At 39.3% G+C, this 20,045-nt stretch overlaps 1 protein-coding gene across 2 annotated transcripts in view; it reads left to right on the top strand.

The window, feature by feature from the left end:
* trappc12 (trafficking protein particle complex subunit 12) overlaps positions 1 to 19,759 on the top strand; it is a 66,935-nt gene extending 47,176 nt beyond the window's left edge. The window contains exons 5-11 of one of the 2 annotated variants that reach the window (XM_062041791.1): positions 8,451 to 8,563; positions 8,783 to 8,855; positions 9,944 to 10,017; positions 11,835 to 11,933; positions 12,113 to 12,216; positions 14,722 to 14,809; positions 17,285 to 19,759. In XM_062041791.1, coding sequence (XP_061897775.1) covers positions 8,451 to 8,563; positions 8,783 to 8,855; positions 9,944 to 10,017; positions 11,835 to 11,933; positions 12,113 to 12,216; positions 14,722 to 14,809; positions 17,285 to 17,527 — 794 coding nt within the window. In that variant the 3' untranslated portion in view covers positions 17,528 to 19,759. The remainder of the gene's footprint in view (positions 1 to 8,450; positions 8,564 to 8,782; positions 8,856 to 9,943; positions 10,018 to 11,834; positions 11,934 to 12,112; positions 12,217 to 14,721; positions 14,810 to 17,284) is intronic. The other variant, XM_062041790.1, reaches the window with a different exon arrangement.
* The last annotated feature ends 286 nt before the right edge of the window (positions 19,760 to 20,045 follow it).

Here is a 20,045-nt window from a genome sequence, read left to right on the forward strand (position 1 = left end):
GTATTACTTTACCCAAAAAGTAATTGAATTACTTATGAAATTACTCTTTAATAAATGTTATTAATTACGAGATATATTTGCTCAAATATCTGGCATATGCAGTTGAGACGCTTCATGAGAGCAGAGCGTGTGTGCCTTTTAAAAGGCGGTGCCTGTTGCCAAATGACATGTGACATCAGCGAGATGCTCAGAGCAGCATTTCAGCTCAGCTGTGTTTCTTAGCTTAGCAGCAGCAGTTTGCCAGCAGTGACGGCAGCTCTGTTGAATCGTTTTACTAGATTGTGTTAGCGCTAGTTATTAAAGAGATTGAATGTGCTTTGATGTCTTTCTTGTCTTGTGTCCACAAACGGAGTATTGTAGGATTGCAAGCTTGTCACTTCCAATTATTGTTTTGTTGTTCATTATTCCCTCGTAGTATTGGTAGGTGGACAGTTTGTGTATGCGCGTGTGCATGTGTGTGGACTAGGGCTGGACAATGAATCCAATTTTAATTTCAATTTCAAATAAGGCTTCTCACGACTATGAAATTATAATAATTGAAAAAAAGATTAATGAGCCGTGCAACGTGCATACAAATTACGGAGCTTGTGACAGTAAAACAGATGAGGATTGAACGAGTGAAAAAAAGAGCATTTGTACTAGAAGTTTGGGATGTCACCTTGCTGTTGCTATTTTTTATTTGTCACAATACTTGTATGCCTAATCAATAATCGCTCAACTCCATAGAAGAAGTAAAGCATATGATATCCGGGTTCACGTAACCGCGGACAAAGTCAAATAATTGGCCAATAAAACGGAATCCGCTGATAAACGCAAAATAATATCAGGGAAATTGACATACATGTAAGTAAAATGTTGTCATTGTGAGGAGAAGAAACATTTGTTTGGGAAAATAATGTGTCCAGTAGTGCTAGCTTCGAAACACTCAACAGCCCCGTCCTGAACCTAACGCTGTCGAGACGGCCACTTGAAACAGCAACTAAACTATGAAGCTAAAACTGCCAATAACAATCCTTACACCCACATTACATCTCATCTGCATGTGTTGTTGTGAACAACATCTTCGATGAAACATTAATGTACAAACAGTGGTGGCAACTAGAGAGGCTTGCTCTTTTTATTTATTTTTTTTATTTTTTTTGCTGTGTGATGTTGCCTCTTCCTATTTGTAATAAAATTGAGTGTGGTGCTGGTTTTTGCTTGCATGATTAAAAAGTTACTTCCTTCATTGAACTTGCGGTGCTTCTGACGCTGTCTTGTTGACATACAACCACATCAAAATTAGTGTGCCACGTTACATCAACCGCATTGGTAACTGCCTTGTAACTAACGTACGTAAAAGTAGCTAATTAGGCTACTCATTACTATTAAAGTTATTATGTAACACTATTTTTCCTAACACTGGTTATATTAAGCTTTGGTATTGAAAACGCCGCCCAAAAAACTCTGCGTACCAGCGTAGTGTGCACTGTGTATAACACGGAGTACTGTGGCTAGTATTAGGATTTAATCGCTAGCAACCTGGCAAGCCCATTGACCTTGACCATATATTAGGTTCTGACAAGCACAAAGACACCGCTAAAGCTAAAGGCAAGACAAAGCGGAGCTAAGCTTCTTCAGGTGCGTCACACAAAACTTGTTAACCTGCCACTGCCCAATTTACTGATCTGTTTGCGCATGCTCCAAAAGTCAGCAACTTCTGTTCCCTACTCGATGGCAGTTTTTTCAAAATATAGGTATTTGCCTTATATTTTATACAACAATTAGCAAAAGTACTGATAATCTCAAATAATCGACAACTAAACTTTAAAAATGTTAAAAAGTTTTATCCCTACATATTTATCCCTACATATTGTTCATTATTCACATTTTTGGCATATTTGGCCATCACTAAATAAGCTTGCATTTCACATTAATACTTTGAATGCTCCATGTTTTAAATGTGTTTTGCTGTCCTGATGCTTTGAATGCAATCTATGCCTAGTGTTTATTTATTTATTTAATTAATTATTGTTCTTAAAAGGTGCTCATGTCACATTATCTTTGACTAGCATAAAATATGACTTGTTGACTAAACAGTATTATCTATTTGATAAGCCTTATATTATATGTATACAAGTCCTGCCTCATGGTCCTTAGGTCCCTGAAAGTATGACCCTTATAGCTTTTTCTATCCTGATGTTTTTTGGGTTTTTTTTGTATTTTATCATGTTTTTTTTTTTTTTAATAACTGAGTTGTCCTATTAGTTGTTAGTTAATGTATACTTTTGTATATATAAATCATGTATAAAATATATTCTAAAACTACACAATCAGTTGAATATCAAATAAATAAGGGTACATTACAAGTGATTTTTTTAATTATTATTATTAATACATTACTATAAAAAATCTACTGGATTGCAAACATGCTACTCACAAGAATAGTTAAAAGCCCCCTGTTAGGACCTCATTTGTAAATTGTTCTTTCAGTTTTTGTACAATACAATTCACATACCTTGACTGAGTAAACATAAAGATTTAAAGTTTCAACCAGAATTGTCTTTAGTTTTTGTTTTTTTACGTTGAGAAGCTTGAACAACTCCACTTGTCTGCAGCAGTTCTTTGCTTTTGTTTGTCCTCTTTTTACACTGCATGAATAACTCTCTAATGTATTCCCATTACTTAGTATTTGCTTCGCCCCTCGGGCTACCACATTGAAGGCGGTTGCGGAGACACAGCGGCACTGTCTCTCTTTCTTTCTCTCTCTCTCTCTCACACACACACACACACACACAAACACGCACTCACACACCCACACACAAACACATAAAGCTACAGCCCTTAAAAAGAGAGCACTGATTGACTTTCCTTTGCTCAATATTAAATGCTCTGTGCCCTCCAAGTGGCTTGCAGACAAACTGGCACAAGTTTTGATTTCTGGCATCAGAAGTAAAGCTTTTCTTTGGCCCAATGTTTGTATTGACAGCCTAATATTGTGATCAAAGTATTTAAAGGTGACCCAATGAGGATTTTCCTCTTTTCAAACTTATGAATGTTGTTACAATGTTGGATACTCGTGTTCAACAATGCTGAAGTGTCAAATTATAAAGTTCATGCGTTTGGGCTTGAGCTTGCCCACGATTTGGAGTGTGTGCGTTTTAACAGTGGGCCATTTATGATGTCACAGATTGACAATTTTAAATACAGTGCATCCGGAAAGTATTCACAGCACTTCATTTGTTCCACATTTTATTATGTTACAGCCTGATTCCGAAATGGAATACATGAATTGTTGTCCTTGAACTTGAACAAATGTATTAAAAATAAAACAAATCACGCACAGAGACATCCTGGATGAGCACCAACGTTTCCTATCCAATCCTAAGGAGCTTGAGAGGTGCTGTAAAAAAAGATAGGGGCGAAACTGCCCACAGATAGGTGTGCCAAGCTTGTGGCTTCGTATTCAAAAAGACTTGAGGCTGTAACTGCTGCCAAAGGTGTGAAGTGAAGTGAAGTGAATTACTGTACATTTATATAGCGCTTTTTCTCAAGTGACTCAAAGCGCTTTACATTGTGAAATCCAATATCTAAGTTACATGTAAACCAGTGTGGGTGGCACTGGGAGCAGGTGGGTAAAGTGGCTTGCCCAAGGACACAACGGCAGTGACTAGGATGGCGGAAGCGGGGATCGAACCTGCAACCCTCAAGTTGCTGGCACGGCTGTTCTACCAACCGAGCTATACCGCGCCATACCGTGTCAACAAAGTACAGTGCAAATGTTGTAAATACTTATGTACAATGCTTCCTCGAATTTTTCATGTGTGTGAGAAAACGCAAAAACTCCCTGAGCATTCAGTGGAGCACGTGTGAGCAACATTAGACGTGTGTACCTGTCCCAAAGCAGTCATTTTAATGAGATTGTTTTCTAATGTAAGTGATTTGGCCCACTTACAATGAAAATAACAAAAAAAATATTGTTTTTAATTAGCAATGTATTAGTATTGTATGTATGGATGGGGGTCCTACTTTGGAAAAAATGTTTACCCCTTTCAAAGATCACTTTTATTTACCTTTAAAACATTTACATGTTGTACAATGAGATGTAAACATGGCATGAAGTGTACATTCCTCTAACTTTCTGTCTGTAAAATATATATTTTTATTAGCATTTCTGTAATCTAGTCTTCACATGATGAATGTCCATAAATTAACATTCTTAATAAATTACAGTAGAATTAGCACACATCTGATTGGAGAGTCGTAGTGTAACGGCCTGGCGATTACAGTTTGTGTGGTGTTGGAGTTTTCCGACTTTTTGTGTGGCCGTATCCGCCTCAGTGGCTAAGTGCCTTGAGTGCGTGAGTTGGCACAAGTGTGATCGGGCGGCTGCTGTTGATATGACAGATGACAAAGAGTTGGTTTTGGCCTGGTATGTGCGGCAGAAATTGGCCATTTTTTCTTCATAGAGGTTTTTTACTAATGCTTTTGGTGTGGTTACGGCTCACAATAAACAGTTTTGCTCAATGAAGTGATCGATGGAATTCCTGTCCTTAAAGCGTCTCGACCTTGAACAGTGTTGCGGAACATTGTTTTATCTGTTGTGGCTGCTTGTTGTCACCTGTCACTCACAGTTGCATTACAATGTCCTACAGAACACATGTTGTGTTTATTTTGTTTAGAGTTCAAATTGGTTTGGATTTTTTTGTGGCTGCTTGTTGTCACCTGTCACTCACAGTTGCATTACAATGTCCTACAGAACACGTTTTGTGTTTATTTTGTTTAGAGTTCAGATTGAATTGGATTTTCTGTGCGGCATAGATTTGCTGTACACAGAAGGCACATGAGCAGTGCTAACCTTAGAGGAAATGTTGCTCATGTCTGTTTTTTGTTTTTGTTTTAATAAATGTGCAAGAAAAACTTTTGACATTGCCATTATGGGGTATTGTCTGTAGAATTCTGAGAAGATAAAAAAATATAATCCATTTTGGAATAAGGCTATAACATAACAAAATGTGGAAAAATGTGAAGCGTTGTGAATACTTTCCGGATACACTCTATGTGGTCATCCTTGTAGTCATGTAATGCAGCTTTGTATAGATCGGAGAGTGCTTCAAGAGTCTGTACGAGAAAAGAGAGCAAAGAGCATCAAAATTATGTTTTCCTTTCTCTGCATTGTATTTCTACCTAAGGCAGTCCTTCTCAAATAGTGGAGCGGGCCCCTTTGGTCTGGCGGGGTGCGCGTGACCTGGGCGAACATGCTTTATTAGTATTATGCAGTATTGTGCTTCAAACCCCGCTTCAAAAAGCTGTGCACTGCAAAACGTGCTCATTGTGGCCATTAATCTTGACTTCCTAATTTTTCACAAAAGAAATCAGCACATATTGTTTTATTCATTTTTGGTTTGTGTTTGTGATAATCAAGTGTTTTATATATTGTGCTCCCTAGTTAATATTGCTGATCAAATTGTATTTATTATTAATTATTGAACTTATTACATTTTATTTTTCAGTATCAAATGGATCAAGTCGGTCAAAAAATGTTTTGTTTAAATAACAATATTTTGGGGGGAATTTCAGGCAAATTAGTGCATTTTAAATCGTTTCTGTTACAGACTAAAAAACAATGTTGATAAAGTTATTTTTGTTTCTAAAATGATCAACTTATGTTGTCTTTTGTTTGCTTTAATGTATATAAGGATACATACAATGTTACGCATAGGTGTACTTACAACTCTTCCCTCAACCATGACCATCATCGCTCCCCTGCGACAGGAAGCTAACAAGCCAAATACTAGAGTCTATGAACATTTCTCCAAAGTACGTATTTTATGTTGATTTATTGTGCATACAAAAGTAAACATCGACATGTGCCAAGGCGGTAATATATGATTAGACAAGGCGGCAGCTAAATAAGGAATTCCTTGTTTATCCCCTCTTTTATCACACAGGAAAAACCCGCCAGGTGAATAGCTGATTCCACTACTTTTGGTATTCAGATGTATTAAAGTTTGCACACATACAAATCCAAGCACATTTCTTTTTTTACATCACAATCAACTAGAAATTGACCCCAGTGGTGTGCGTTGCTTAGCACGCCCAGACCCCGCCAGGCCAGGCCTTCTATGCAAATCATATTGAAAGTAGCCATGTGGCCAAGCACTGCATGCTCTGACCAATCAGGACTCAGTCGGAGGTGCTTGTTTCTTGTGTTTTCATTTGAACGACACACGAGTGACATTGAAAGCCAGCTGTCATGCTGTGTCTCTAAGAACTTTTCAGGATGCACTAAGTTTAGAATTAACAAATGATACAAAGGTAAACAAAATCCTCTCTGCATTATCAAACTCACGATCTAGAGATATGTACAGTCTGGACACTTTCTTCCTAAAAATTTATAAAGATAGTCTTACTGCTCCTATAACAACATTGATAAATAAATCAATAACAGAAAACACTTTCCCCACCACGTTGAAAACTGCCACTATCATCCCAATCCATAAAGCAGGAAATAAACAAGACATCAACAACTACAGACCAATTAGCCTTCTCCCCGTTATATCCAAAGCAATAGAAAAAGTGATCGTTGAGCAACTCACAGAACATTTGGACTATGAAGACCTCCTACATCCCATGCAGTTTGGGTTTCGGGCAAATCACTCGACCGAAACTGCATGTTGCCTTCTACTAGAAACAATCAAACAAAACCTTGACAATGGAGGTGTGGTTGAAGCAATATTTTTAGACCTCCGCAAGGCATTCGATACAGTCAGTCACCCCACGTTGCTTACAAAATTAACAACTTTTAAACTGTCCACAGATACTCTGGCCTGGATTATGTCATATCTATCTGGTCGGACCCAATGTGTCCGTATTGATAACACAACATCCAGTCTCACTACTACTGATATTTATATTATATTATATATTATACCCGCGACCCCAAAAAGGGACAAGCAGTAGAAAATGGATGGATGGATGGATTATTTATTATTACAACACAGGAGAGGACTGTCGCAGCCCCCGGTCTTGGGAGGTGCCAGCAACCGCTCCCGGCTTCTGCTGCTGCCTCTTGGAGTCACAGAAACACATTGAGACAGCAATAGGTGGCAACATGATCGCATGGATAAACTAATTGATGTCCTCACGAATATTAATATGAATATGAAGCCTTCAATTTATTGGTGAAAAGGTTAATTTTGTGTCCTTGCCTCGATCAATTTTACATTGTTGAAATCAAATGTTGGCAAAGGCCTAACAGACACGGCTGTGTGTCGCCAAAGTATCCACAGCCTGTAGAAATGTGCGTATGGCAGCTATATGACGTTGGCGTGAGGCAGCACACTTTTTCACGTCAACGTCAGTCTTGGTAGATCTCAACTTTGCCGTGATAAAGGCTGTACCCCAGGTTTTTGTTTTTGTCAGTATTTTCTATTTTCTCTCTGTGTTTTGCTACACTTTTACTTTCTGTTTATTCTTTTGCCAGCACACCTGTTCCTCATTTTGAATAAGTTCTATTTAGTTTCACCTGGTCCTCTCCTTCAGTGCTGCTTCACTATCTAGTGTGTGCCATAGTGTTCTGTTGCTTTCTGAGTTGTTGCTCGACCTGTGTTACTTTTCTTCTGCCTGGTACCTAATTAAATGACCTTCTGCCTGCACGTCCTGTGCTTTCTATGTGTCATGGGATCACGCCAACAGCCGCCATGTGCGCCATTGTCACAGTACTTTTTATATTAAATGCCGATGACAGTGTCAAGATTTGTGTAGTTCCAAAATTGCACAAACACATTAAAGGCCTTAAGAGTCTTAGTTAAAGCTGTTGAAACTTGCTGACACCCCAAGAGCATCAGACTTAAGAATTGGGAATGGGAGAGCTGCGTCCGGTCAGCAGAAAGACAAAATTGGGAAGGTGGTATACCAGTTGTTAGGGTAAAATGTGTGTGTTGTATAGAGGTGGTGGTAGAAACAGACAGTAAAACCAGGCGGTTGAGAGAGACTGAATTGGAGAAATGTCGAAGGGCAGAAGTGACGAACAAAGAGCCCACCTTTTGTTGTCACTTCTGCTCGGTGAGCTTTATATCTAATGACAGTATCAAAGAGTCCCTCAAACAAAGCCTTGGGACTCACCTTTTTATTCTCTTCCACACGTGTGTGTCTTGTGAATGACGTTGAAGCAGAGAAACAGAAGGATGAGGCTTCTACATGAGTGATGGAGCTGTGCAGCACACAGAGAGAAAGATGAGAGGGTTTAATAAGCAGCCATAGATAGCTCAATGCCATCTGTATGCTCTTGCCTCCAGGGCTGTGTGCAGTGTGTGTGGGTGGATGGGTTTGTATTCTCATCATGCACCCGTGTTTCCTCTCCCCTCTCTCCTGCAATGTCCTCATCCCACCCCTTTTTCTCATCTCCTTCCATCCCCAAACATGTTCCTCTGTTGTTTATTCTGTCTGTATTCTCCTCTCCCTAACAGGATCCATGGTGCCGTTCTCCATGCGTTTGCTGCATGCTGAGCTTCCCCAGCACCTGGCTAAGCCTCAGGAGGCTCTGGACCGCCTGCACAACCTCAAAACTGTCTGCCTCACAGTTAGTACATGCACTAACAAACACTGCCTTTGGATGAATACAAATTTGCATAATAAACAGCACTTCCAAAAATGCAAATCAAACCAAACAAATATTTAAGACCAACTATAAGCAAAGTAAATATGGTCATGTTTTAGACTTAATGAATGTGCTCATTCCAGTATAAGCATATAGAAATTCTGAAATACTGTGCTGGCAGTAAAACCGTTTCTTGAACAGATATTGGAGAACTTGGAGAAATGCTTGGCTGAAGATGGCAGCATGAGCTCTCTCACAGAGGAGAATACACAAGGTAAACACACGTAAGCTTCCTCATACACACTCAAGGCTGCAGACATGGCCTCAGTCCAAGACTGCATCACACTGTAGGAGGAGGTCGTGCTCCCCACGGTGAATTATACACACAAACTAGCAACGAGGCACACCTGGTGCAGGACTGCGGCACACCTCGGCCACACATTCATTTTCAACCACCCAAACACATCGATGTCTAGGCTTTGAACGTGTTTAGCACCTCACTGCTTTTGCACTCATGCTGAATATCAAAACGGTCTCTCCAGCCTTGCAAACAGAACCGATCAATACACATCAGTCTTATCCAAGCCACTTGCATTTGCACATGTGATGGGGAACTAGACAGACGTTATAGACTGTAATCACCACTTTTTCACAATCATCACCCCCACGCAGAACCCCTCGTGCTTCAAAATTGCTCAACATTGCTCAACATAGCAATAAATCTCAATGCAGGCTGCTGTCAGTCTTTTGTGGATAACTTTTTTTTACGAGCACAAGAAGTGATCGAGTAAGGTTCATTTAAAGCAATGGAAAACAACAAGCCGATTGCAAAAGCTGAGCTAAATGTACCAAGACACTTGCATATAATTGGAAAACCCTGGCGGGATGGTGTGTGCGCAGTAATACTGGATGTGTGTGTTGTTGCACTAGGGCTCCTCCTCTAAAAGCAGTGTAATAGCTCTGCCCCTTTCTCTCCTCTCCCTGCCCACACAGACAGCCGACAGTCAAGTCAATAACACAGGGCCATGCCTTCGCACATCAGACCCCTACTGAGTGATTAGCTCCCCTCCCCAACACATGCACAGAAAGGCACACACTCACAGGTGTGCTGCGATGAATAATAATAGGCCTGCACAGAAGCTCTTCCACAGGGGGTGCTGTCTGAGGCAATGAGGAAAAGTGCCGCAGTGTCTTCCCCATAACCTCACCTTAAAATAAACCATGTTGTGGAGGGGTAAAGAGGCGTAATTCAAAAAAGTAAAGGTTTTAGGGAGTTGAAGGGTGCTGGGAGTAGAGCAAATGAAAACAGGAATTCAACCTTAAACAATAAAACCTCCATGTCTCCCTTCTTCATGATTTTAGAATCTCTAAAGCTGTGGCGATCTCGTCTCAGCCGGGTCCTCTACTCCATGGCTAACTGTCTGCTCATGATGAAGGTACGTCTGTGTTTAGTGTCCTCATATGAGTGTCTAGAGTCTACGTGGGAGGGGAGTGAAGCTGCTGTGCGTGCGTGTGTGTGTGTGTGTGTGTGAGTGTGTGTGTGTGTGTGTGTGTGTGTGTGTGTGTGTGTGTGTGTGTGTGTGTGTGTGTGTGTGTGTGTGTGTGTGTGTGTGTGTGTGTGTGTGTGTGTGTGTGTGTGTGTGTGTGTGTGTGTGCGAGCGACTGGGAGATATCCGATGCCATGCTGGTGGAGGATTCAGAGTGCAATCCCCCCAGACTGACCACTAATTGGATTCTTGGTCAGTGAGAGAGAGACAGCAAGTGGGAGGAGAGGAAGGAAAATGTGGGAATGCAGTTAAGACTTTAGAGAGCGACACAGCACCATCTAGTGTCGAGATTGGAAACCTGAACACAGCCTAATTTTCATGGTTTATGTGTTTAATTATCTGTTTCCATTCTCAAACAAAACAACGTAATATTTGTTTTGCCATTTTTTATGTCATTTTGTTAGGGCATCATACACTCATGGCCAAACATTTTGGGTGGGGCTGACTTAAATTACTTAAGAGGTACCTATGATGAACGTTGTCTTTTCTGGCTTATAAATATTGTCACAATGTTGAGTACTTGTGTTAGTAAACAATGCCAAAGTATCAAAACCTAATGTTCATGCATTTTGGCGTGATCTTGTAGTTTTGGATGCCTCTATCCACGGGTTTTGCAGTCTGGCTACGTTGGGACGTTGGTGGACATACTTTTTTGGACGTTAAAGGAGTCATATTATGCCAAACTTTTCTTACCTGTTGGTACTTGTTTTTGTGTATTTGTGATCCCATTAAGTCCCTAAAATTCAAATGGACAGTCAGAAAGTGGCTTTAAGAACAAAATCTATGTAAAATGTCATGTTATGTAGACCGCAAGGAAGTGTTTTAAACATAGAAAAAAAATAATAATATTATGACACCCTTTATTGTAAAGCTGTCAGCCAAGGGGGGAGGATTTCTTCCCCATCTGCTTCAGGCTTCAGGTAGCATAAAGTATTATTTTCATATAATAGTGACATGCGCATAATAACACAGATGTGCGACATGCAGTGACAAAAATGCTTTTTTTAAGCAGTCTAAATCGACCGGAGAGTGTGCAGGTGTATCTATATATTGTTTATGAAGTTTATTTTCAATTGTGTCTGGGAAAAAAAACATTGTGATGACGACTTCAAGATATTTATTTAAAATGAGTGCAGTTTCAAAAGATAAAATATGTTAATTTTGAAGGGACCAGGGTGTGGTTTCATTTGCAATCTGAAAACGTCTCTTTCTCTCTCACTCACTCACTCACTCACTTACACACACGCACACACACACACCCGTTTCTGACCTCACTCCCTGGCCCTACTCAGCAGTCCAGTCACTATGTGAGCAATGAGAAGGCGGGAGAAGGGTCACCTCGCCTTGCTATTACTCCATATGTTTGATTAATGCTCTCTCTCTCTCTCTCTGCTTACGCCTCCACTTGGCTCGCCCTCCACCCGTCTCTGCCTCCTGCCATGTATTTCACCTTTACCTCATCAGCCTCTTAATTTCAATGTGGCTTCGCTTCTATTTCTCTCTCAAGCTCTTTCTTTTCACTTACCACTGGTTTAAATGTAGCTTAAATATGTAGATAATGGGTTTCACTTTGTAAAGTGCTTTAAATCTCTAGAGAAAAAGCACTATATAAATATAATTCACTTTACTTATTTTTCCTTCAGTCTGCTCACTTTCTATACATTCCTCATTCTAATTTGTCACACAATGTCCATCTCCCAATGCAGGATTATGTTCTGGCTGTGGAGGTCTACCAATCTATTATCCAGTATGAACCCCAGCAGAGAGTGCAGCTGCTCAGTGGCATAGGACGCATCTTCTTGCAGGTTAACGCACCAACATACACACACTGTACTAAAGTGGGCATATGGCGGGTATATGGAGGTATTGAAGGGCAAAAGTAGAATGTAAGTTAGACTAATGGGTAAAACGACAATACTTCAAACAAAATAATGTCCGCCAGATTTGTCAAAATATGATTGGCCAATGTTGCTGCTTTGTTTAGATCGGAGATATTAAGACAGCTGAGGTGTATTTCCGGAATGTGGAGCAAGCCTGCCAGATGACAGACGTCAATCCCAGCCTCACAACATGTGTTCTGATGAACAGGTATGTTTGTGTTTAGTACCTTTGTATTGTGTGTATACTTATGTGCTCGAGATTGTCACTCTTTTTATAGATATATTTATATTAGAGATATGCCGATCCATCGGCCATTGATCAGTATCGGCTGATTTTCATGTAAAAGTGTATGATCGCCATTGTCGATTAATGTTTTTTAATGCAGATGATAAACGTCGATCTCCTGTGGCTCAGTCTGGAAATATTTTTAGTCCCCCGGCTGACAAGCGGGTAGCAGCTTATTATGTGTGTAGTATTACGGCAAAACATTTACAATGCTAAACATGTTACACATCAAGCACAACCCAGGAGCAGGCATGTTATTAGCTAGCAAAAATAGCTTCAAACAACACCAAGAAATAGCTGTAAAGTTAGTAAAGTTCAACAAGTGCAGATCGAACAGCGTTACAGCAGAAAAAAAGTGGCTATTAACAAGAAATTATCAAGTAAATTAATAAGAGTCTAGAGCAGGGCTATTCAACTAACTTGTTTTATGGGCCACATTTCCGGAAAGCTAGGGACTTCTTCCTACACAATTTCCTATATTCCTGAGAACCAGCATTTTCTGTGGTGGGAATCTAATTGTTGTCTGTTTATTTTTTTCAGCATTACTAAATTTGAACAACAACAATGATGGTATCGGCCAATATCACTCATGGATCATCAAAATTGGCAGTTTAAAAACCCAGATCGAAGCATCTCAATTTGACATGCATTTCACAAAATTTGACAACTTGAGAGTTCATCACAGGGAATACAGCACTGTACACTCACCATTGGTGAAATAATTGCTTTCTACAAAGACTAAATTGGCCCAAGTGTGTGAATGTTGTCTGTCTATCTGTGTTGGCCCTGTGATGAGGTGGCGACTTGTCAAGGGTGTACTCCGCCTTCCGCCCGAATGCAGCTGAGATAGGCTCCAGCACCCCCCGCGACTCCCGAAACGGACAAGCGGTAGAAAATGGATGGATGCAAGAAAGGGGCCAAACTTTACAAACCAGGTGGTAGTAGTGGGTTCGTGGTTAGCACGTCGACCTCATCGTCAGGAGATCGAGGGCTCAAATCTTCACTAGCATCTCTGTGTGGAGATTACATGTTCTTATTCGGCGTGTGTGAGCTATCGCCCGGTATTCTGACCTCCTTTTGCAACCCTAAAATGTGTATGTTAGGTTCATTGGAGACTAAGTGTGAATGTACTGTAAGTATCGGTGGTTGTTTGTGTGTATGTGCCCTGTGATGAACTGGTGACGAGACCAGGATGTACTCTGCCTCTTACACAAAATCACCTTAGATAGGGTCCACCTCATCCAGTGAGGGCAAACATTGAAAGTGAATTAATAATTAATACCATGCATTCAACCTTTAACAGTGCCACTTAAGCACTTTGTCCAGTTTACATCTGCTGTGACAACGAGAAACACACGAGCCTCCACCAGGGGGCAGTGTAGCATACCCAGATGTAAAACCTCTTTTGCACAATCAGCCTTTTCATATAAAGCCATAAAGGAATGGAACGACCTCACAACAAACTTGAAAAGTCTAACAGATTACTCTTCATTCACAATTGAAGTTAAAAAGTGGCTTTGGAGCAATCAAAGCTGCTCACACGGTCACTAAGATGGGCATTATGTTTGACACATCAACCTAATGTGTATTATATTTATTCATGAGAGCATTTTTGTTGTAAATTGTGAGGTGTGTGTGTTAAAATCATGGTTGTTTTTACAAATGATGACAGATGTGAACAAAAGCATGTATTGTCTTTGTGTAATGATGTAAATGAGGTGTGGTTGTATTGTATATTAAGTATGTGTCCATGAAAGGGCATTTTATGACTTTTTTCTTAATACTTGTGTATGTTTTTATTGTCATAATTTTATTGCATGATTTTTCTATCCCTTTAATTTAGGTAGCCAGGGACTGCAGATGGAAATTAGCTATTTAGCTATAATCTGGTACAGAACATATCTGTCTTCGAGCTTAATATTTCTGTACATTGTCCCTTCAAATAAAGACTAAACTATAAACTACAACAGGCATCACAATCTGCATATTGCTTTTAAGTATTAATGATTTCCTTGCGCTTATCTTTGGTCACGGGTACAGCACTCAGTGGGCAAGCCAAGACTTCCCAATCTGCGCCCACCTCACCTGAGGTTACTGAGGCATTCCCAGGACAGCTGTGAGACGTAATCCCTGCAGTGTGTCCTAGGTCTACCCATGACTTGTGACCTCACAAATGTTCTTCTGAATGAACAAACAAAAATTACTTAAAAATTACTTAATTAATAAACTCTGAGACCGGTTTGTCAAGCTTCCCGAGTACTTACGTATGCAATATTGATTATAGTTTAGTTTATAAATTATTACTTTTTATTTGGTGATCTAAAAATATTTATTTTGCCAATTTCTCCTTATTAGTACGATTTTTTAAATGATGATTTTCTTTTGTGAAATGAATATTAAGCACTATTTGTTTATGTTGATTTCCAGAGCATTTGTACATCTCAGTCAGAACAACTATGCCGAAGCTCATGCCGCCTTCATTGAAGTTCTAAAGATGGACCCCAAAAACCCTGTGGTAAGTCCTTTCATGGCCACTGTGCAAAAAATAATACACCTCCATTGACAAGGTAGGACTGACTTGGCAGGTGGGAGCACTGCTCGATTTCAACCTTTTAGAAAGCCTTTTTTATTTTATTGCTAAATTTGGATCACATTCAAACTAGGGATACATATTGCAGCTTACAGCAATATCGACATAGAGTAACGGTATATCACAAAATGTTATTTGTCATATAAATGATACCGGGTCGATAATACAACTGCTATTTCCAGTTGCATTATTTTTTTCTCAAAACTAGCATTAATCGACTTTCTATTTTACTGTTCATAGTTTACTTGTTTTGTACATGGTTCGCTCTACACTCCTGTTAAAATGTAATAAGCTCTGTCTTCTCAGTCTTCTGTTTCTGTTCTTCTGATAAATTACATCAGTTTTTGGCAATGCTACAAGTATCGATATAATACCAAGTAGTTATAGGGGCGGTATTGGTCATACCTATGCTGATTCTTACAATTCTCAAGATCATTGAATAATTCAATTTTTCATCACAAATTTAATTTCCTTAGTTTATTTCCTTATTCCCTTTTATTATATACAATATTTTGAGCAAAATTAAGTCAATAATGCAACATAAGTTAACATAAGAAAAAACTACTATTTTCTCTTAGTAAAATCTTTTGGGTTTTGCCCTGAAAGCCCTCCTGTGTCCAGGGACTTATTTTCTGAGTTTGTAAACAATAACAAAAATGTAATGATCGGAGTATCGACCATATACTAATACTGCATTTGGTATCGTTACTCTCGATATTTGTATCGATCCGCCCACTCCTTCAAGAGCTCTAGCTTAGCGGTTAGCATGGCTTCTTGTGTACTCATATGGTGTGTAGTGTAGCATGTTAAGCTATTTTTCATCCTCCACTGATGATACTTGTGAGAAACAGTGAATTTATCGCAATTGATGCAAGGATTAGTGACTCCCACTGTGGAGGGACGTTAGCTGCTAGCTTGTTAGCTTGGAATCTACATTGCGTTGAAGACGCGATTGTTTGCATGTCGTAGTCAAATTTGCAGAACACAGCTAGTGGGTGTCAACATCATGTATTATTACGACATGATGATAGTATTAAAAGCTCCATCATTAGCCAAATGTATATTGTATATTGTGCAACCCTAATTTAAATTTACATGATTTCATAACATAAGAAAATTGTCTTTAATATTACTTGTATTCCGACACATGACTTCTTCCCGAAAGTGAAAACTAGTGGTGGTCAACCGAGCCAAGATGCAAGCAGCGTGCAAACTATTTGAGTACAAAAGAGGCTTAAATCTTCCTGCAAAAAGCAGATACGAGCAAAAAATCGAACTATGCAATGGAATAGATTCCTATAATTTATCAAAAAAATATTAGTCAAGTGATATCGCCGGTTGCGTTCCCAGACATATGGAATTATTCAAACGTCATTCTACACAACAAACCAGATAGAAACTTAGAAGCATGGAGGTTTACAACTTCTTTGTGTGTGGCTGGGTCAAGGAAATTGGTATCAAGACTTTCCCGTATAAATATGCATCGTTTTTGCTTGGGTAAGATTGCATTTCATGAGTTAACTTTGCGTTTGCTGCTATGTTTGTTGCTGTTGCACGCGCCGTTCACGAGTAGCGTGTTTTTACCCATCTTTATCAAAATATAACTATAGATGTCAACATTGTGTATGTGCTCAAAGATTCATTTATGAGTGTTGCCTTTGGTAAAAGCTCAACTCTTTTAGGTTTTGCTCACATTTGCTTTCTTTTATTTAGACTGGCCGATTGATTGATTGATTGATTGAGACTTTTATTAGTAGGTTGCACAGTGAAGTACTTATTCCGTACAATTGACCACTAAATGGTAACACCCGAATAAGTTTTCCAACTTGTTTAAGTCGGGGTCCACTTAAATTGATTCAAGTTGGTGCTTTTGGAAACACTCATAGCAAACATGTTTCAGCAATACAAATAATATCAAGATAACACTTAAATGGGAAATAATAAACCTTAAAAGTATATCAAACAAACCTTTCATGAAGTGATCACTGCAAAGTTGTGCATTGTTCGACTCTGCTCCCTTGGACTGTAGTGTGAGCTGCATGCTCTTCTCATCGTTGTTTTGTAAAATCTTGCACTCTTCCGCCCTTTTTATTTACCTCTCGTGGAACATTAAAGAAACTTTGATCTTTTTTGCGATTTGAACGATTCGTACAGCTGAAAAAACAGGCATAGGGCATTTTTTGTCTTCGAGAAACGCTAAGTGGCGCCTAGTACTCATTGAGAACAGAGCTAGCTTGACCACCACCCATATTTAATGGGCAGGACGTGAGCCGGACGTGACGTCCGTAAAATCCAAGTTATCGTTAACATAGATACTGAACCTTTACTGAAGTGTCATGATTGTCTTTTTTTTCGGGGCGAATAAACAAGAATTTAATGCACAACTTAATTCCTAACAAGGCTAACAACAATGCAGCGGTGTGCCTGCTCTACCTGGGCCGGCTCAAGGAGTCTCTGGGCAAGCTGGAAGGCCTGGTTCAACAGGACCCAGCACTCTACCTCCATGAGAGCGTGCTCTTCAACCTGACCACTATGTACGAGCTGGAATCGTCACGCAGCACCCAGAAAAAGCAGGCACTTTTGGAGGCCGTGGCCTGTCGAGAAGGCGACAGCTTTAACACTCAGTGCCTCAAACTGGCCTGACAAGTAAGATGAGGACTGGAGGGGGGGAAACAGTATCACACCTTCTACTGGTAAAATGATGTTCTTTGCTTGAATTGGTTTCCCAAAAGTGGTTTACTCTGACAGTACATCATCTATAATAATTAGAATTGTTAACTTCAGTCTGTCAGGAATGTGTTCACATTTTTGGAAATACACACATTTATATGTGAAGAGTTACCATAAATGGCAGTTTAGTTTGGCTTTGTCCACACAACACAACATCTAGTACTACTTATATGATCACTATCATTATTAACAACAATACTGTACTTCTTAAACAAGACCAAATTACTCTATAATGCTTTAGAAATACACCATTTTTTTTAAATTAAATTAACAAGGTAGTCAGGAAACGGGTTCATTGCAGAACTGTACAAGCTTTCGCTTTTTGTTTGATCATTTTGCATTTTAATAGCGTTAGCATATTTGGTTGTTAAAGATGTGGCTGTTTTAACTGTCATGTTATGAGCTGCTAGTGAATATCAACTGTTGTCTCAGTCATGCAGGAAGTGACAATATTGCATTGATGATACTTTACATGTGTTAGGATGCATACATAGGGGCAGCTATTTTTGCAGCATACTCTTGATACCAAAATAATTACCTCTGCTTGGTAATCATTTACAGTGGAATTACTGTCTGTCAAATATCATAGATGCATTGCACTACGCCTGCAGTGGTGATTTTAAAGAGAGGACTTGACACGGGCATTATGCTAAGAGCCATTCTCCAAGACTAATAAGCATGCACGAGTCCATACAAAGCTTCTCCATGTAAGCAGACACCTGTAATACGGGATTAACGGTCTGATTCCACCTTTTCTTGCTGGGGTTTAAGTCAGACAATATTCACTGCTATTGCATTGCAACTTGTCCAAAACATAAGTTAATATCATATTGTGGTTGAGCTTTGTCTGAGATATTAAATGTCAGTGTTTCCATATTGTGTTGATCATAACAGATTCTGTCTTAACCTTAATAAAATAAACATTTTAAACAAAAACATGTTTTATATTTAAAAAAAATTCGAAAGCAATGATGAAGCAGTCCATATAATTATTAGACATACTGTAGCACTGTTACAATGAAATATCAGTCGAAACACTGGGTGTTGGTTGCATTCATTTCTTTATTATGAAGCTGTATGCAGTGTAGTGCTGGAAAATCTCTAGTTACTATAGCTGTTATAATTTCCCTTTGTCAGTGATGAAGATAGAAGATAAAGATCCCTATTTAATATGTTAATTGTTGAATATAATTGATTATATTATTGTTGACGTAAACAAGTTAATAATTTAGTCATGCACTTTTAAGTTGAGTCTGTTTGAGTGAGGTGGCGACTTGTCCAGGGTGTACCCCGCCTTCCGCCCGATTGTAGCTGAGATAGGCTCCAGCGCCCCCCGCAACCCCAAAGGGAATATGCGGTAGAAAATGGATGGATAGATGGATGTTTGAGTCAGGCAGTTTACCGGGCAGCTATGTTTATGTTTCCGGGGTCTTTGAGTCAGTGTTGAACAGTGTGTATGTGAGGGATACTTACCTGCTGATGAAAAAGTTACACATAAAGAAGTTGAAACGTAAAAACGGTGTCCTTGTTCCCTAACCGGAGTACGCTCATGGGTGAAGAGTCCCAGCACAACAACATCAGTTTATCCACATGGTTCTTTCATAGCAATTTTAAAATATTTGATATATTTATTTGACCACAACTAAAGTTATTTTTTTGCATTTCCCACAAATCATCAAAATGCGCTGACTGCTAAGTAGGTCAACACTTTGTCTAAGATTTAAAATTATTCATGTGTGGGTACTGCATTGTGTTTACCTTATTTTCCGACTATAAACCGCACCAGTATATAAGCCGCACCTACTAAATTTTGGAAATTATTTTTTTTTTATATTAGCCGCACCGGACTATAAACCACAGATATATACTGGTATGTTGTAAAATGGGATATTTACTGTATTTTTCATACCATAGGGCGCATTGGATTACAAGTCCCACTGCAGATGAGCGGGTCTATTTTGATACAAAAGGCGCATTAAAGGGGTCATATTATGATTGGGGATGCGCCACTTGCAAAAAATGTGGGAAGCAATTTCATACGTTTCCCGCAACCCAGAAAGGAGAAAACTATGGGAAGTGAAGGTTCGCCATATACAAACCCCGTTTCCATACGAGTTGGGAAATTGTGTTAGATGTGAATATAAACGAAATACAATGATTTACAAATCCTTTTAAACCCATATTCAATTGAATGCACTACAAAGACAAGATATTTGATGTTCAAACTCATAAACTTTTTTTTTTTTTTGCAAATAATAATTAACTAAGAATTTCATGGCTGCAACACGTGCCAGGGAAAGGGCATGTTCACCACTGTGTTACATGGCCTTTCCTTTTAACAACACTCAGTAAACGTTTGGGAACTGAGGAGACACATTTTTTAAGCTTCTCAGGTGGAATTCTTTCCCATTCTTGCTTGATGTACAGCTTA

The sequence above is a fragment of the Entelurus aequoreus genome, linkage group LG03 (assembly GCF_033978785.1).
Source record: "Entelurus aequoreus isolate RoL-2023_Sb linkage group LG03, RoL_Eaeq_v1.1, whole genome shotgun sequence".
In the NCBI taxonomy this organism is placed as follows: domain Eukaryota; kingdom Metazoa; phylum Chordata; class Actinopteri; order Syngnathiformes; family Syngnathidae; genus Entelurus; species Entelurus aequoreus.